The sequence below is a fragment of the Pelodiscus sinensis genome, chromosome 29, assembly GCF_052426305.1.
Source record: "Pelodiscus sinensis isolate ZL-2025 chromosome 29, ASM5242630v1, whole genome shotgun sequence".
In the NCBI taxonomy this organism is placed as follows: domain Eukaryota; kingdom Metazoa; phylum Chordata; order Testudines; family Trionychidae; genus Pelodiscus; species Pelodiscus sinensis.
The window spans coordinates 5,626,622-5,646,200 of NC_143080.1; the positions used below are offsets into that span (position 1 = coordinate 5,626,622).

The 19,579-nt window shown below is 44.1% G+C and overlaps 1 protein-coding gene across 1 annotated transcript; it reads right to left on the reverse strand.

The window, feature by feature from the left end:
- Positions 1-880: 880 nt before the first annotated feature.
- LOC102452037 (keratin, type I cytoskeletal 20) lies at positions 881-19,294 on the reverse strand. The gene is made up of 8 exons (XM_006114289.5): positions 18,445-19,294; positions 10,351-10,433; positions 9,755-9,911; positions 5,165-5,326; positions 4,930-5,055; positions 4,592-4,812; positions 3,850-3,893; positions 881-2,399 (listed from the first exon to the last, which is right to left on the reverse strand). The coding sequence occupies exons 1-8, from the start codon at positions 18,877-18,879 to the stop codon at positions 2,302-2,304; spliced, it is 1,326 nt and encodes a 441-aa protein (XP_006114351.3). The 5' UTR covers positions 18,880-19,294; the 3' UTR covers positions 881-2,301.
- Positions 19,295-19,579: the final 285 nt, after the last annotated feature.

Here is a 19,579-nt window from a genome sequence, read left to right on the forward strand (position 1 = left end):
TCCAGTATTTTCTAATTAAATAAGTTTTATTATTATCATGAGTATCAATACATAGTTGCATACTTCCTGGCTGGAAGACACGCTCACGCAGCATGAATGGTTATGCCAGCCAGGCAGTACGCAACTATGCAGTAGGGGGGGAGGGGAAGTGGGATAGAAACCCTAGGGCTAGACTCTCACCCGTGAGCTCTTCTGGGACCATGCGTGGGATGGGCAATGCCCTGGGATGTGCATGCGCCAGGGCCAGCCATGCTCCCTGCTGGCTGGTTTCCCCTCACCCCCCGCTCTACTTCCCCAGCCAGCCCTGCTCCCCCTGACTCCCTCCTGTCCAGCTCCCCACCCCCCGACCTCTTCCTGGCCAGCCCTGCTCCCTGCCGGCCGTTTCCCCCCCGATCTCCTCTGGCCAACCCCGCTCCCCCCAACCTCTTCCTGACAAGCCCTGCTCCTCACCAGCCAGTTCCCCCCAATCTCTCCCACCAGCCCCACTCCCTCTGACCTCCTCCCAGCCAGCCCTGTTCCCCACTGGCTGGTTTGGTTCCTCCCCCCCCCCGGATGTCCCCTGGCCAGTCCCACTCCCCACCAACATCCTTCCGACCAGCCCTGCTCCACACCGGCTGGTTCCCCCCATCTACCCCACCAGCCCTGCTTCCCCCAACCTCCTCCGGTATTTTTGTCGAAACACTCTGGCAACCCTAGGATTAACATATTTTGAGAAAAGTTTGGCAAATTGTTGGAATTACTAGGACCACATTAATCTTCACACTCAAGAAAAGCAGACACCAGTAGGCTGTCTACTGTAACACCAGATGCACAGATACCATATGTTACATGTAAAGTTTATTACCAGAAGTACAATGGAAGTAATATTGATAATTTAAGTTTCAATAACATTAAAGTACACGGCACAGATATCATGCTAAATCTTTTGTACTTACTTGTATGATCACCATAATTAAGCTTTTTCATAAACTTAGAACTACATCGTAATTGCATATTACTGAACATTATTTTTTAATTATTCTTAGGAAATCCATAGTAATTGCTATAATTATAGGTACCATAGTTAAGATATATAGAAATAATTATGGATTTATAATAGAACGGCATTCACTTTGTCTACATACAATATTCTCTCACTGAATGGCCCTCATTTTGTAATCAACCCACCATGTAAGTAAAGAGCTTTTAAAGATATTTGTGTCTTGTAATTTAATGATGCAAAGCAATTTTGATTAATGGTCAAAAATGAGGATAAAGCACGTTGTTTCCCAGTCGAAAACTCCCAGATTATCTTTCAGCTTGATTCAAGTACCATTGAAGTAAATAGAAAGTCTACCATTGGACTTATGTGGAGGTTTCTACAATATAGAGTTTTGGTGCCAAAAAGGCAGCTTTTGGTAATGAAACTGTGGAGGTGCATACATTAAAATTCCATTTTTGCTGACAAAACTTTTCAGTTTTGGCAGCAAAATGAAACCACCTTGATGAGAGGCATAAATCTTTTTGTGGCAAACTTAATGCAACAGTACATCAATGTAGAAGATGAAGATTGCTATATTGCCATATTGACTCCAGTATCCCATAATGCCTGCCTGGACCACTATTCACCATTTGGAACTCAGCAGCCCTTCAGACATGCATCCCTCCCCTTTTACAGCTCTGGGGATGTCCTGACAGCATTAGGAAAATAGAGGCAGGCAGGCAGAGCTGGATGTGCATGTGCTTGAGAGATTTCTGTGCCGTGCAGAGCCAGGGCGGGAGGCAGAGGCTGATGTCAGGCATGTCCCCCCTCCCCTGCTCCAGGCCTTATTGCTTTCTGAACTTAGAGACAGCTGGCTAACACACTCGCTCTCCCTTAACACGTACAATCCCGCAACACGCTCTGTCTCTCGCTCTCCCTCACCTACATACCCTTTTTGTCACATGTTGTCCCTACTCCAACCAACACTTTAGTTGAAAAGCAGCTAGCAAAATCTAGTAGGATGCCCATGGATCGATGGAATCGAGAAACCTGCAACAATGTATGTACCTACCTCACGAGGCATTGCAAATCCTTTCCAAAACGCCCTATGCTCATTTGCACAATGGAATGGCTATCTAGTATGGATTTACTCTGCTGACACGAGGAGCATACTGTGAACATGCAACAGAGGTTTAATTACAGCAGTATAACATTTGGTGATAAAACTCTGCAGTGTAGACATAGCCACAAACAGTCCAATCCAACTCCTGTTGAAGTTTAATCAAGTACTTTTTTCCACCAACATAAAAAGCTTTGAGGCATCTCCTTGCTGACGCTGCTCATATTTTCTCTTCAATCTCTTTGATTTCGGAAGAGACAACTTTGCCATCAACCACCTCCTCAACAACTGTCTTGATCTTCCTAATTTTATTTATTTCTGGAAGTAAATTGACAAAGAGTTTTAATTAAGAACATTTATATTAAAAGTGGAATGCATTTTTATGCTTACTTTAGTAAACAGTGCTATACTTTTTGTTTTTGAGCTTGCTGAGCAAACACATTTGGAAGGAGTCGCTTAATGCCCCATTAGCATAATCAAGTGGCACACAGAAAATTGGAATCAATATGAAAAAGAAAAGTTAAATTACTGAGTATGTATGATTTTGCTTTCCAAATTAAAAGGGGCTTTATGAATGAATGTTCAATTTATTGTAAAATAGATACTGAGCTTCTTCTGCAGTGTAAATGGCATGCTAATTTCAGTCTGAAATAAAAATTCTAAGTAATCAAGTGTCATATTAGTAGAGAACCTTCTGGTCATAGCCGGGAGAAATGGAAAGATTCATGTCCAGGTGTTGGACAAAATTCCTCATTACGGAAAAGAATAAACAAAGTACAGGTCACAGCTCCGAAAACCAGCCCTTTCTGGTCTGGCAAAATCTATGATCCATCAGGACCACAGATGATCCTATGACAGAGAAGCTTGGAGCCTAATGACTGGAGGGCCAACTGGGGCTAGGGGCAGCAGGGCTGGCAGACCAGCTGGGGGCAGAGTCAGAGCTCCACAACAGCCCTCAGCAAGTGAGGCTGGGACCAGAACCCTATGGCACCCCCGTGGCAAGCAGAGCCAGGGCTGAAGCCCCACGGCAGCCCTTGCCAGTGCTGGGGCTAGGGCTGGAGCAGCATCTGTGTGAGCAGCCTGGCCAGGCTAGCAGGGGAAGGAGGAGGAGAATGTCAGAGGCAGAGTGCCTGCTGGAGCAGTAGCAAGCCAGCAGCAGATGGAGGGTTGATGCAGGGGACCTTCCCTGGTGCAGCAAATTCTCTCATTTGGGACTGGTCAGGTCCTGAGGTTGCCACACCAGGCAGGTCCAATTCAGGTATGGGCTGAGCCAGATCAAGGGCGAAGGTGTGGAAAATATCTATGTGAAAAGGAAGTATCAAGAATAATGCAAGTGATCGCTTGAAGAATATACTGTTTAACACAAGGAGGCGCCAGTACTAGCAGACATTTTTTTATAGGAAACTTTCTTTCTTGGTGTACAGAATACGGTTTCCCTACCTACTGCATGTCCTGAACGTCACCCTGAACTTTTACAGAGCCTTGTTCTGAATGAGTCCTTTATTCCTCCTGAGCATATTTTGATGCTTGAGTTTTCTGCAAATTGTATCGTTCTAAGATGCTTGTAATAGAAACATTTAATTGAAAATTTTATACTCAGACAAATATATTGGCAATTTTGCCATAAGAATTCACTGATTTAATATGTATTTATATCTGAAAAACGTATAGTGCCTCAATATTGTATATCAGTTTAATTAATTTTAATTCAGCCAAATTAGTAGCAACCAAATATAAAAATATGGAAACAAAAATTTAAGTTACATACCTCTCTGGGTCTCTTCTATCTCAGATATCTCTGTTTGGGAATGTCTGTTAAATATATGAATAAAACATACTTTATAATTAAGTATCAAGGAATATAGAGATCACTGATCTTGGTACATTTAATTTGTTCACATAAACCCCAGTACAGCAGGGTACTTAACATGTGCTAAACACTATTTTTCTTGTTAAATTCCTTGGATTAATCTCACTCGGTTCTAAAAGAAGTTATTTCCAAGGGCGGAATGGAACAAAGCCTAAGCAAGTGAGCTTTGTGTCAGGTAACTATGCGTACGTCTACACAGCAGTGTTATTTCGGAATAACTGGTGTTATTTCTAAATAACAAAGTGCACATCTACATAGCAAGCTGTTATTATGAAATAATTTCGAGATGGCAGACTTCTTACTCCAACTCCTGTTAACCCTCATTTCATGAGGAGTAAAGGAAGTAGAAGGAAGAGTGGTTAAGATTTTAGAGCATTATTTCCTTCTCAGTTTGCTTGTTTGTCTAGTGTTGGCCAGACTAAACACCACCAGGAGAGTATCCAGCATTGTCAGGAACATTGTCAGGAAGATTTTAATATGCAGAAGGATCCTTTATTTCTTCCTTTTATTAAATGCAAGTGTAATTCAACATCTGTCCTCTTTTTACCCATAGCCAGCCTTTATAAAGAGTAATTACAATGATTTCTGACTTGATATAAAACAACTAAATAACGACCTTCACTGATACTCAATTCCTTACCCACTATCATCTCCCTCCAGTAAGCGTCGGTATGTGGCAATCTCCGTTTCCAGCCGGGTCTTTATGTCCAGGAGAATATTGTACTCACTACTCTGGCTTTCCATATCAGCTCGAAGCTGCATCAGCTGTGCCTCAGCATTGCCAATGGAAGCCTGTATTTGGGCAAGTCGTGAACCATAAAGTTCTTCAGTTTGAGCCAGGGTGTCTTCTAAAGCCTTTTTCTGCAGAAGGTGAAATAATAGAGGACTTTATGGATTTGTATTATTCAAGTCTCTGTGCTAATCTAAAGAATTGCCTGGTAAAGATGTTCTCAATGTTACATTTTATATATGCTTTACCATACTAAGCTGGGACTGAAGTTCTATCTCCAGGCCTTGGAAGTTGCGTCTCAGATCTGTGATCTCCGTTTTTTGGTTTTGCACTTGTTCAATGTTAATAGCGACTTCCTGGTTCACTTCTTCTGTCTGAAATATACAGAATGAAAAAGAAGGTGTATAGGAAGTGAAGCTCAATTTTCAATCTTCCCTGAATTCCTTGTGAGGTGCTGCTGCTATGTGATCTGTGAGACTTTACCAGTTTATCAAAGCGGTCTTTGGCCTCTTGACGATTCTTTTCTGCCATGCTTTCATATTGCTCTCTCATGTTGTCCATAATCTTGGCAAGATCAATTCTTGGAGCAGCATCCACTTCTACATTAACTGTGCCACCTAGCAGTTTACGCAGTTGACCGACTTCCTACAAACCATTAATTATATAATTATAGATCTGTATTTATGAACAGCAGTGAAGCTTTTAAATAGGAAGAGAAACACATTCAAAATGCATAGCAATAGCAGAGCTATCTTCCGAGAATCTCAGTCACTTTTCAAATATAATTAAAGCCTCACAACACTCCTCTGGTGCACTGTTTTCCCCATTTTATGGCAAGGAAAACTGAGATACACAGAGGAGAAATAATAAGGTGATAATAAGGTGATAAATAACAGTCAGGACTGATTTGTAAAGAACAAAATTATGTCAAACCAACCTGATAGCTTTCTTTGATAGGATAACAAGCCTTAGGAGTAAAACTTTAGTAAAACATTTGATACAGTCTCACATGGCCCTCTTAGGGTACGTCTAGACTACATGGCTCCATCAACGGAGCCATGTAGATTTGTTGTTTTGGCAAAGGCAAATGAAGCCGCGATTTAAATGATTGCGGCTTCATTTACATTTACATGGCTGCCATGCTGAGCCAACAAACAGCTGATCAGCTGTTTGTCGGCTTGCGCGCTAGTCTGGACGTTCCCCCTGTCGACATCAAAGCCCTTTGTCGGCAGCCCCGGTAAACCTCATTCCACAAGGAATAACGGGGCTGCCGACAAAGGGCTTTGATGTGGGCAGGGGAGCGTCCAGACTAGCGAGTGAGCCGACAAACAGCTGATCAGCTGTTTGTCGGCTCAGTGCGGCAGCCATGTAAAAGTAAATGAAGCCGTGATCATTTAAATCGCGGCTTCATTTGCCTTTGCCTATGTGTCTAATCTATATGCCTCTGCCGACAGAGGCATGTAGTTTAGACACTGCCTTATAGATAAACTAGGGAAATACAACCTGGATGGGGCTATTATAAGGTGGGTGCATAATTGGTTGGATAACCATATGCCATTACGTGCCAGCAATGCCCCAATGCCATGTATATTGGCCAAACTGGACAGTCTCTATGACAAAGAATAAATGAACACAACTCAGACATCAGAAATGGTAACACACATAAACCTGTAGGGGAACATTTTAACCTGTTTGATCACTCCATCATGGGCTTAAAAGTAGCCATTCTACAAAGGAATGTCACCAGCCAAATACAGAGTGATATTGTGCAATTAGTATTCATCTACAAATTTGACGAGGAGTTCTGTGGCACCTTATAGACTAACCGAAGTGTTGGAGCATAAGCTTTCGTGGGCAAAGACCCACTTCGTCAGATGCATGTCAGATGACGAAGTGGGTCTTTGCCCACGAAAGCTTATGCTCCAACACTTCTGTTAGTCTATAAGGTGCCACAGGACTCCTCACCGCTTTTGCAAGATTCAGACTAACACAGCTACCCCTCTGATACTTGACATCTACAAATTGGTATTCATCTACAGATTTGACTCTGTTTCCCTGGGCTTAACAAAGACATTATAAAGCCAGTCCCCGCCTGCAAGCGCCGCGCGCCGGGGGCCGCTGCCCCCTCCAAATGCCACGCGCCCGAGGCCGGCGCCCCCACCTCCCTCAAGCGCTGCGCGCCCAGGCTGGCGCGCCTCCTAAGCGCCGTGCACCTGGGGCCAGCGCCCCTCCTCCCCAAGCGCCGCGCGCCATGGGCACGAGCGGCCAATTTGCGGCGCTCCCGGGGGCCGGCGCTTACCATGCGCCTGGGCCGGCTCCGGCACGATGCATGCACCACGTGCCCGGGGCCAGGCCAGCCCCGAGCACTTGGCAGGCACACACAAATGGCCCCGCGGGTGCCATGGCGCTTGCGGGCACCGTGTTGGGGATCACTGGTCTACAGTCATGTGGGAAGGGCATAATAAATAGGATCATGCAGGGATCAGTTTTGGGACCAGGTCTGTTCAATATCTTCATCAACAATTTAGATAATGGCATAGAGAGTACACTTGTAAAGTTTGTGGATGATGCCAAGCTGAAAGGGGTTACAAGTACTTTGGAGGATAGGATTAGAATTTAAAATGATCTGGACAAATGAGAAATTGGATGATATAAACAGGATGAAGTTCAGTAAGGATAAACGCAGAGTACTCCACGCATACAAAATGGGAAGCGACTGTCTAGGAAGGAATACTACAGAAAGGGATCTTAGTGGACCACAAGCTAAAAATGAGTCAACAGTGTGACACTGTTGCAAAAAAACCAAACATCATTCTGTGTACGTCTAGACTACAGGCTTTTGTCAGATACTGTTGACAAAGCCTCTGTCGACAAAGAGCATCTATACTGCATCCAGTTCTGTCAACAAAGCAAGCCGCTTTGTTGACATGACAGTGTAGACACAAAGGACAGTGTAGATGCAATAACGCCTTCTGTCGACAGAACTCTGTCAATAGAAGGCATTATTTCTTGTAGAATGAGGTTTACTGCCGTCAACAAAACTGCCGCGTTCTGTCGATGTTATGTTGACAGAACTCGGCGGTAGTGTAGACGCAGGTATAGTTTTGTTGACAAAAGTCCACTTTGTCGACAAATCCGTGTAGTCTAGACACACTCTGTTGCATTAACAGGACTATTGTGAGCAAGACATGAGAAGTAATTCTTCTGCTCTACTCTGCCCTGATTAGTCCTCATCTGGAGAATTGTGTCCAGTTCTGGGCACCACATTTTTTGAAAGATGTTGAGAAATTTGAGAAGATACAGAGAACAGCAACAATGATTTAAAGGGCTAGAAAACATGATCTATGACGAAAGACTGAAAGAACTGGATTTGTTTAGATTGGAAAGGAGAAGACTGATGGGGGAACATGATAGCGGTTTTCAAGTATCTAAAAGGAAGTTACAAGGAGGAGGGGGAATAACTGTTCTCCTTGGCCTCTGAGAATAGGACAAGAAGCAATGGACTTAAATTGCAGCATGAGAAGTTTAGGTTAGACATTAGGAAAAACTTCCTGTCTGGGTGGTTAAGCACTGGAATAAACTGCCTAGGGAGGTTGTGGAATCTCCATCATTAGAGATATTTAAGAGCAGGTTAGGTGTACCGGTAGTTTGGAATAGGAAGCCTAGTCCGAACTACCTAGTTCGAGCCCCGTGTAGCCGCGCTGCACGGGGTTCGAACCAGCGGGGTTTTAAAAATGGCGGCTCCCCGCTTATGCAAATGAAGCCCGGGAAATTCAAATCCCGGGCTTCATTTGCAAGTGTGGTATGCCTACATTACCCCCCTAGTTCAAACTAGCGGGGTAGTGTAGACATACCCTTAGTTCCCATTGGCTAATCTCTCAGTTTCTGTCCAGTAGGAGCTGAGAATTTTTCCTGGCAGCAGGAGCAGTGTAGGAAGCCTTCTCCCTTCCTCCTTGACCCCTTCCCCCTCCCTCTCATGCCTGGAGTGGAGCCATGTGGAGCGAGCAGCTGCCTCAGGTTTCTGCTGGTAAGCGCCTCCCAGCCAGAGCCTGCCTCCAGCATCCCAGCCTCTCCCTTCTCCAACCTTCTGCCCCCCTCTACATACCCATACCCTCTGCCTCCTCCTACACCCAGACCCCCTCCCAAATCTGGCACCCCAATTCCCTGCCCCAGATCCCAATCCCCTCCTACCCCAGGTCACATCCCAAAATCCTGCATACTAGTCCCCTGACATAGGTCACAACTGCCTCCTTCACCCAAACTCCCTCCCAGACCCCATTCTCCCTCCTGCACCCCAGTCCCTTTTCCCAAGACCCCTTCTGCACCCAACCTCCATCCCAGACTCGAATTCCTCCATTAATATCCTGGAGGAGTGCGGCCCTTGACCACTTTCCAAAATCTTGGAGTGGCCCCCGTCAAAAATTATTGCCCACCCTGATCTAGATGGTGCTTGGTCCTGCCATGAGGGCAGGGGACTGGACTTGATGACCTTTTGAAGTCCCTTCCAATTCTGGGATTCTATGATTAAGTTAAATGAGTTCCTCAAGATCATGGGTTATGTCTACACTAGCCCCCTAGTTCGAACTAGGGAGGCTAATGTAGGCATTCAGAATCACAAATCAAGCCCAGGATTTAAATATACCGTGCTTGATTTGCATTTTCCCGGACGGTCACCATTTTTGAAATTTACAAGCCCGGACTAACTGCCCGTGTCTACATGCGGCAGCGAAACGGGCATTTGAAATAAAGACCTAGTTCGAACTACCTGTTAAACTTTCTGCAGTAAGGGAATTCTGTGGGAATTCTGAACGAGTTTCTCTGAATCTCTCACCCACGGATGGCCACCCCATTACAGGCAAAGAGCCAAAATAGTGGTGGACATAGCACAAAGAGCTGAGGGGAAAATTTTTTTGAAAAAAAAAAGATGCCGTGCCATTTTGCCTTGCCGCGCCAGACGGCTCCCCTGCATTCGGTGAGCACAGGGGGCACAGGAACGGCGCCACAAGCCACACTTTCTGCAGTGAAGAGCCACATGTGGCTCACAAGCCATGGGTTGGCTACCCCTGCTCTCACCTCTTCGTGGTTTTTCTTGAGGAAAGCCAGCTCTTCATTCACACCTTCAATCTGTAGCTCTAAATCTGCCCTTGACAAGGTCATGTCGTCAAGGACTCTAAGTAGTCCAGCAAGGTCATTTTCCACATTTTGCTTGATTGCTAGCTCATTCTCATACCTGGAAAAGAAGTATTCATTACAGCATCATTAGTATGTAATTGCTAATGCACAATTAATATGTAATTACTGATATGCTTTATTGTAATAAGGTGGGACTGCAGGCCTATCTCAGAGAATCACTATTACAAACTAGAGACTCAGTCTGCAGGTTGCCTTTTTACTAACTCTAGAGACGAACAATTTGATTCTCAATTTTAACTCCTCTAACTTTATTATCAAGACAAGATATACAAGTGTATATGTAGGGTTTCTCAATGGGAATATGGCAGATGGGTTTTTACTAATGTGTCCATTTTGTATTACTGTTCAATTTTAGTGGTCTGAACAGATTCAGTTCCCTCCTAAAACACACAATTGCCAGAAGACCCACTGGCATTCAAAGAGATCACCTGAGTATCAGTGGGGAAGAGATCATATTAATTGATCGTAAAACTTACTTTATTTTAAAGTCATCACATGCCAGCCTGGTATTATCAATCTCCAGGATGAGCCGGGCATTTTCCTGATGTGCAGTACCGATCTAGAAAAGAGGATGATAGATTATCAAGTGATCTGGAGTTCACACACCAAACCAATATGTAAATATTATGAAAATAGCTTTGGGTGACATTTTAGAATATGAAATCAGATTGTTTTGATATAGAGGCGTATACATTCCTCTCTAAACTTATGGTGTTAGGGAAGCCAATCTACAGTTACCTGTACACTTCAGAGACCTTTTACTCTGAGACCATCCATGGGGGGGTCTGAGCTCCCTCCAGACAAAGGCTGCTGCAGTGGGGATGGGGTGGGAGGCTGCCCTGAAGCAGCCTCTGACTGAGGTAGCCTGGGATGGCCACAGACATAGGCTTCTCCAGCAGTAGCTCCTGTCCACAGGATGTTGGGACCCCCCACGGCAGCCTCTCCTGTCTCCTCTCTCCCCCACCCCTGCCTAGGCTCTTCCAATCCAGTTGGAGCAGCCTCTGCCTGTGCTCCCCCTAACATGAGCCTGTCATGGACTCATGTCTGAGACAGAGACAGCTCCAGGTATCCTTTCTTTTCCACGCTGAAAAGTCCCAATCTTGTTAATCTCTCCTCATATGTAAACTTTGTTCCTTACCTGTAATAATATTTGTTGCCCTTTCCGTACCTTTTCCAAATCCAGTGTATCTTTTTTTAGATGGGGTGCCCAGGTCTGCATGCAGTATTCAAGATGTAGGCATACCATGACTTTACATAGAGGCAATATGATATTTTGTGTCTTATGATCTATTCCTTTGCTAATGACTCCCAATATTCTGTTAGCTTGTTAGACTGCTACTGCACATTGAACAGATGTTTTCAGAGAACTTTTCACAATGATTCCAAGAGCTCTTTCTTGAGTGGTAACAGCTATTTTAGACCCCATCATTTTTATATATGTATAGCTGGGATTATATTTTTCCATGTGCATTACTTTGCATGTATCAACACTGAATTCCATCTGCCCTTGTATTGCCCATTCATCCAGTTTTGTGAGATTTGGTCTTAACTATTTTGAGTAATTTTGTATCATCTACAAATGTTGCTACCTCATTGTTTATGCCTTTTTCAAGCAACAAATAATCATTCATGAGCTTTCATGGGGAAAACCCACTTCCACAGATGAGTAGTGTTCCAAATGCAGATCTTTCAAGCAGAGTACTGTACAGGCAGTCCCCGGGTTACGTACAAGATAGGGACTGTAGGTTTGTTCTTAAGTTGAATCTGTATGTAAGTCGGAACTGGCGTCCAGATTCAGCCGCTGCTGAAACTGATCAGTTTCAACAGCGGCTGAATCTGGACGCCAGTTCTGACTTACATACAGATTCAACTTAAGAACCCCAGGCATCCCCAAGTCAGCTGCTACTGAAACTGATCAGCGGCTGATTCCAGGAAGCCCGGGGCAGGGGCTTCCTGTAGTCAGCCACTGGTCAGTTTCAGCAGCGGCTGACTTGGGGACGCCTGGGGCAGAGCAGCTGGGGTGCTGCTGGGTTGGTCCAGTAGCGCCGCCGCTCCTCGGCGCTACTGGACCAACCCAGCAGCACCCAAGCTGCTCTGCCCCAGGCGTCCTGATTCAGCCGCTGCTGAATCTGACCAGCAGTGGCTGAATCAGGACGCCTGGGGCAGAACAGCTGGGGTGCTGCCCGGTTGGTCCAGTAGCGCCCAGAGCGGCGCTACGGGACCAACTGGCAGCGCCCCAGCTGCTGTACCACAGGTGTCCGGAGCAAAGCCACGGCGCACGGGGGCAGCGGGACAGCCCAGACGCGCCGTGGCTGTCCTGCTGCCCTCGGGCTCCGTGGCTTTGCTCTGCTTTGCTCCCCGTCCCCCTGGTCTGCAGACCAGGGGGACGGGGAGCAAAGCGGCGGAACACGCGGGCAGCGGACAGCCCAGACGCGTCTGGGCTGTCCGCTGCCCGCGTGCTCTGCCGCTTTGCTCTGCTTTGCCCCCCCGTCCCCCTGGTCTGCAGACCATGGGGATGGGGGGGGCCAAAGCAGAGCCAAGCTGCGGAGGCCGCGGCCAGCTGTCAGCTGACCGCGCGCTCCGCGGCTTGGCTCTGCTTTGCCCCCCCCGTCCCCTCCGTCCCCCTGGTCTGCAGACCAGGGGGAGGGAGGGGGCAAAGCAGAGCCAAGCCGCGGAGCGCGCTGCCAACTGACCGCGCGCTCCACGGCTTGGCTCTGCTTGGCTCTGCTTTGCTCCCCCCGTCCCCCGCCCGTCCCCCTGGTCTGCAGACCAGGGGGACCGGGGGGGGGGGCAAAGCAGAGCCAAGCCACGGAGCGCCCGGCCAGCTGACAGCCCAGACGCGTCTGGGCTGTCAGCTGGCCGGGCGCTCCGTGGCTTGGCTCTGCTTTGCCCCCCCCCGGTCCCCCTGGTCTGCAGACCAGGGGGACGGGCGGGGGGGGGGGGGCCAAAGCAGAGCCAAGCCTCGGAGCGCGTGGGCAGCGGACAGCCCTGTCCGCTGCCCACGTGTTCCGCCGCTTTGCTTCCTCTCCCTGGTCTGCTGGAGACCAGGGAGAGGAATGGCCCCGTTCGTAACTGCGGATCCGACATAAGTCGGATCCGCGTAACTCGGGGACTGCCTGTACTTGGCAATGTTTTCATGATGATCTAACTATCCTTCAATTATTTGAATGACAAGCCTTTTGTTATCTTAATCACTCTGCACTCCCTGCTCCAAAGGCATAGTTAGGAGCAACACAAAATCTGTTGCAGCTAAGAGCTGCCTCTGGAGTTAGAACATGTGCTTTAAACAGACTTAATCCAATGAAATCCAATCCAGGGGTTCAAATTTTAGGGGGGTGGGCTACTGACCCCTGCACAAAACATTTCATAAATGGTGCCCTTGAGGCAAGGCATTTTCACAAAAGACCTGAAGCGTATATGGACCACATCTAGGGTTGCTTGGACAGCCCGGTAATTGCGGCTTTTGTCCTATAAAAAAACATAGAAAATAACAGACATGTAAAATGTCTGGTATTTTCTGTTTTTCTCGGATGGAAGGCCACTTGGGACATTTTTCCCCTGCCCCTGCCATGACCTTTTTTTTTTGTGCACTGGAGTTTTTTTCCTCAACAACTTTGGTCCCCATGGGTTTTTTTGCTCAACCATTTTTTCCCACCATGTTCGGTATTTTTTGTGAAACTATCTGGCAATCCTAACCACAGCTAGTGTGGATCAAAACGCTGATTAAGAATGCAGGCAAGTCAGAATTGGCAGTGAAAACTAGGTACTGTATAACATGAACAGATGCCAGATGGAGGGAAGAATGCTTTGACTGCTTAAAAAACCCAATAAACATTAGTGCAAGCCTGACCTACACAAGCTTAATCTCTTCTGCACCTTCACAAGCTTGATACCACTGCACACCTGCAGTAGCTGTGCATGCATGCAAATTAGTATTTGGGTGGTCAGTGGAATTCTGTTCACTCAATTCAAGAATACGTATACACCAGGACTCTTCAACTTTGGAAGCCCCGGGGGCCACAATGATATTCATTGCATATGCTGAGGGCCCCAAATTAAGTGTGGTTGCATAGACATGCAAATATATATACAAATATATGCAAATAGCTTCTTTCACACTGACGGGCAGAATACAAAGATTAAGCCACGGCACCAGACCCAAACGTGGGAGGTGTGAACCAGTCAGCACCTCTCAGGTTCTGCCCACTAGGCTAAGCAGCCAGCACTTCCCACAATGCCCCGGTGCTTCTGGCATCTCCTCCCTGGGGGCTAGAAATGCCGACACCCTATATTCTAGCCAGCCTGTCCGCTTGCATCTTTCAGTGCTCAACCCGCCTGGGAGATGCCTCACTATTGTGGAGCATTTTCCCAGTGGAGGCCATGTTCAAAGGATCCCACCTGCGGGCCACGTGTTGAGCCCCGTGTAAACCCAAACTGCACCGCAGGCTGCAAAGGCAGCCCGTGGGCCATGTGTTAAATAGCTCTGACATACACATTTCTTCAAGTGCATTTTTGAAAATCTGATGCCAATTTAATATCAGCCTTTTCATATAACATAAATAAAGTCTTTGTAATGTGATCATAGGATCTTTGTGCCTGCTCTGAAACCAAAAATTCAGGTGTTCCTTAATATTCATAGAGCAGGAGGAGTCCAGTGAGCACTGACAAAGCTCTATTTCAGTATTTCTTAAATTGTGCTCCTTGGTATACCCGTGTGCCGCGAGGCAATCAGAGGTGTGCCATGTGCCATGGAGAACAACAGAATTCAAAATGGCTGCCCTTAAAGGGCAGGCAACCTTTTTTTTTCCTCAATAACTTCCCCCAACCCTTTTTTTTCTCAATAACTTTCCCCTGACCCTTCCCCCCCCTCCACCCAACCTTTTTTTCCTTAACAAAAAATCCTTGGTGTTCCTCATAAAAATAATTATTGTTTGGTGTTCCTCGGTCTTAAAAAGTTTAAGAAACACTGCTCTATTTCATTCAGCTCTGTCTATATATTTTCCATGAAGTATAACTTTCTTATTGTTGACATTTTCATAAAGAATACAAAGCAAATGAAAATAAAAGGAAACCACACTGAAATACAGATAAAATTGTGAAAAAAGAGATATCCTAAACACTGTACTTCTAGTTTTTTTTATTTATGTCCCAGTATTAACTTAAAGATTGATTTATGTTATTACAAACTTTAATCCTGTTTCTACAAAAAAAAGATAAGTGATATTGTTGACATTTTGCCATTATTTCAAGCTTATCATTTCCAAAACAAGAAAAAACCTACAGACTTTGAAAGACCAAGGAAGAAAATTAAGACAAAGGAAAATGTAAATAATGTTACATTAGGGAGGAGAATTAAGAAGGAAAATGTAAGTAATGTTAGTGCATGTACCCAAACATACATTGTGTTTCCATTTGTGTGAGCAGGTGCACACATTCCCCTGTTTCTGGTAGATTTCATTTCCATCTTTAGCTAAAGCATTCCTGACATGGTTTATTTTTATTCTTAGCTACATCTGAAGATCGATTCTTTTTTCACCTCCTTTGGGATACATCAGATTGCACCAGGTCTGGTACAAAATAGAGCAGATCTTTTTTGTAAAAATTCCTGGAACAGAATATCTTGGACTGTGCCACAAAGAATTTAGGAAAAATTATAAAATGTAACTTGTAAGCTGGCCAAAAGATATCACTCAGCTGTAAAAAAAGAAAAATCACAAGTCCACCAAAAATTAAAATACAAACCATGGGCAATGTTGAGGAGAGGCTTATCAAAATCTCAAGGTTCATATTTGCAACAGAAAAAAATGAAATGGAATAGAGAGCCATTTTATTAAAATTAAGAAGAGAGTTTAATGCCACTTTTTGAATTTTTTTTTAAAGCTTCAGGAATATAAAAAGCCATGATGCAAATTAAGTGTAGTGTAATATATGTAATTGATTCTTTCCATATTTTCCTCCCTCATGTCATAACCTTAATAGCATGCTTTCTGTTAATGGTGATATGCTTTCTGTTAATGGTGTCCCTAGCCTCTGTTTGTCAGAAGCTGGAGATGGATGGCACGAGACAAATCGCTTGATCATTGTCTTCGGTCCACCCCCTCTGGGGCACCTGGTGCTGGCCACTGTCGGTAGACAGGCTACTGGGCAAGATGGACCTTTGGTCTGATGGCCATTCTTATGTTCTTATGATATTTTGACATGGGAGATCTTTGGCAGGTGTACAAATGGAACCTCATGAAGAATACCTATTGATCAGCGATGGGCAATGTAGGCTAGTGAGTGGACGGCATGTGTGGCCCTCCTTCATCACAGTGGGCTGCAAGATTGTCGTATCCGAGATGGTCTCCTGGGATCCAGTAGTTTTGCTAACTGCATTTGCATACATAGAATTTGTGGGGCGTTCTGGGGTCACCATAGCACTTTGACTGGATGCAGAGGGAGTCAATGTTGTGTGCAATCAGCACGCCCATCACTTCACGTGGCCTTGCTTTATGTGCGTGTCACTTTAGTAATACCAGTCGGGAAAAAATGATGTGGATGGGAACCAGCGGAATCTGGCAATCCTGCATACGGGCAATGGTAAACAAAATGTGTCACAGGCCACGCATAGAACCCCAATGGGCCTTGCCCAGAGTCCACAGATTACCTGCCACTGCTATAGGTCAAATATAGGAGAGCATAGGTGTGCGCGGGGGGTGTGCTGGGTGTGCCCAAGCACACCCTAATGTCTCAAAAAAAAAAAGGCTTTGCGTTTTAATTTAATCGCATGAGAAGCTCTTTTAAGTAAAGTTTAGTAGTTAATTTTTAAAAAATTAAGTTTAGTTAAGTTTTAGTTTCTTTAGTTTGTTTGATGAATAAAAATAATGTCCTTTATGATTGAGTATTCAATAAATGTTCGCCTTAAAAAAAATTCCATATCACCCTAATGAAATGTGCTGTGCTTGCCTATGTAGGAGAGACAAGTTGGGTGATGTAATACCTTTTGTTTGACCGTGAGAGAGGCAAATTTGAGTTTCTATATAACAGATAGATAAGAGAATAAGATAACACTGTCATATGGAGAACATAGCTTAATGACTAGTTTACAGTAAATGAAAAAGCTGCACTTAGTTTGCTCAGCAGTCAGAAAGTGAATTCCTTCTATATCTACAATGAACTGGATTTTCAAATCAGGTTCAACACCTTAATCCACATTGCTGAACATCTCGATTTTAGAGACCATCTCTTGGCAATGTAAGATTTGTAATGCTAGCAACATGGGGGCCAATATGTGAAATTATGAGTCATTTTCCTTTACTGCTGCTTTGCCAGTTGAAAAGATAGCTATTTATGCAAAAATTAATACTTAAAACAAAATATTTACATAAAAATGGTTACTGAAATTACTTGGGAATTTTGGTGAATTATGAGACAGCAAGGAGTACTTTGGATTTTTAGATTTCCTCAAAAAACAGCCCCTCCCAGGTAACAAGAGTCTGTTTATTTACTGTTGTCCAGGTATAAGAGAAGAGATTAGATTAAGCACCCACACCTGTGCATGCACGCACACACACACGCACACGCACACACACAGAAAGTTAAACAGTCTGAAAGTCTGACACAAAGCCCACAAATACAAGTCAATCCATTAAGAAAACCAAAATGCTATCTTAAGACTCCCCGTAGTAAATAAATAAAATTGATGGATACTGGGAGATCTTTTAAAGAGTCAAATAAAGATGAGCTAAGAAAGGAATGTTACCATTTACACTACATTTCCTCCCTTTGTAGGTGTAAAACTGATCCATAATTTCACTTTATCCTGAACTTTTTTGATTTAATAATATTGAGATAGTACTTGTCAATGATATGCACATTATGACAAACTGTAATAGTATTTTCAAAACCTTTAAAGCCTTCTCTGGGAATGTATACTTAGAATTTTGGAAATAATTTACATTAAGATGAAGGTAAGTGGTTTAACTTAGTGTCTGACTTGTAACAACACTGAGGAAAGAATTAAAGTTTTATATTCCCACACTCCACTTGTGAGTGTGATTAATTAAATAGGGCACTATAATGATAGGCATGAGACATGAGTTCTATCCTCTATCAGTTTTACGACCTTGGCCAGTGACCTCAGTTTCCTCAGCTGTAAAATAGGGATAATTATGTCTTCTCTGGAAAGCCCTACTTTGAAATCTATAGCTGAAAGACTCTATATTATGTAATTATAGAAGAATTAATTCAATCTTTATGATGGATTTTGAACTGGTATAGCAATATAAAATATGCAAAGTCAGTTTGTCACATCACAGTTTAACCTGCAGTTTGCTAAGGTTTGAATGGTCAATGTACCTACATTGACATGCATCTGACGAAGTGGGTCTTTGCCCACGAAAGCTTATGCTCCAATACATCTGTTAGTCTATGAGGTTGCTACAGGACTCCTTGTCGAATGTATCTACAGTTAGACTGCAGAGAATTGAAAAATATATGTTCTATAGCTAGCTGACTGTCCTCATTCAGTAATAATTGGAGTACAGAAGCATATCAAGTTGCAAAATAATGGATAATTTTTTATTTCTTACCTGGTTTTGGAGGTCTTTAATGGTTTTAAAATATGGACTGTGGTCATGCCTTATAACTGAGGAGCTATTCGCATACCACTCCCTGATCTTCTTTTCAAGCTCGATGTTAGTCTTTTCTAGAAAATGTACTTTCTCCAGATAGGAAGCCAAACGTTCATTCAAATTTTGCATGGTCAGTTTCCCATTTCCAGCAAGCAGGATGTCACTACCGCTGGTTCTAAGCTTAAATCCACTGCCAAAGCCGCTACCCAAGCCTCCTGCATAGTTAGTGCCGGTGGAAATGCGGGTGCCATAGCCACCAGCTCCCCCATAGACACTTGGTGCCTGATATTTTCGTATAATTGCTTTCTTGTAGGTTGAACCACCTATGCTGGGTGCAGTAGGCTGGAAATTGGAGCTTGTACTGGTACGGTAGCTTTGACTAGAGAATTCCATTGGTGGTATTTGTTTTAATTTAATAGTTAAAGCACCACAAGCCTTAGAGCAGCTAGAATGGAGAGGACTGTCTGCTTCTTGAACCTTTATACTTTATCTGAAAAAGAGGCATGACAGATGTAAACTCCACCTCTGCTGACACACAGTTATATTGGGGTCAATGTCACCAACTCTCAGCATCTTGCTCACATTACCTGGGTGAAGTAACAAAACGTTAATCTGTTTGTGGTGTTCCACTGTGCCCCTAGGTAGCGGGGGCCCTCTTTGTGATTTTTTTTATATAAAAGATAAAACACATTTAAGCTATAACAAGATTTATTGCATTATACCTATTACCACAGTCTCTATATCCCTTCTGAAAAAATAACAAAGGAGGTACATTTACTCTCTATTTGTAGATTATTGTATAAAAAGAAGAGAGATGTTATCAGTGACATAAAACTTGGTTAGAGTCAATAATGTATTACTACAGATAATAAAGTCACTGCCTGAGAGATGGTTAGTATGTTTGAGGGGAAAAATCTAATTAGGTCAATGATTAGAAAAATTACATTTGTGTTTACCATGTTCATTTATTTGATAATAAATGCACAAAAGCATCCATATTTAAAACAGACATTAAGCATTTGTAACATTAGCAATGGTCAGGCATTTTACATATAAACACAATTCTGGTTTTAAACAAGAAATCAGTACTATA

Bases quoted from the DNA above. Each gene is read 5' to 3' on its own strand.
- LOC102452037 (XM_006114289.5), bottom strand. From the start codon at position 18,879: ATGGAATTCTCTAGTCAAAGCTACCGTACCAGTACAAGCTCCAATTTC. The intron at 5,327-9,754 runs GTGAGAGCAGGG...AATGGTTTGTAG, and splicing joins TCAAGAAAAACCACGAAGAG to GAAGTCGGTCAACTGCGTAA. The intron at 2,400-3,849 runs GTATGTAACTTA...ATTTACTTCCAG, and splicing joins GATAGAAGAGACCCAGAGAG to AAATAAATAAAATTAGGAAG.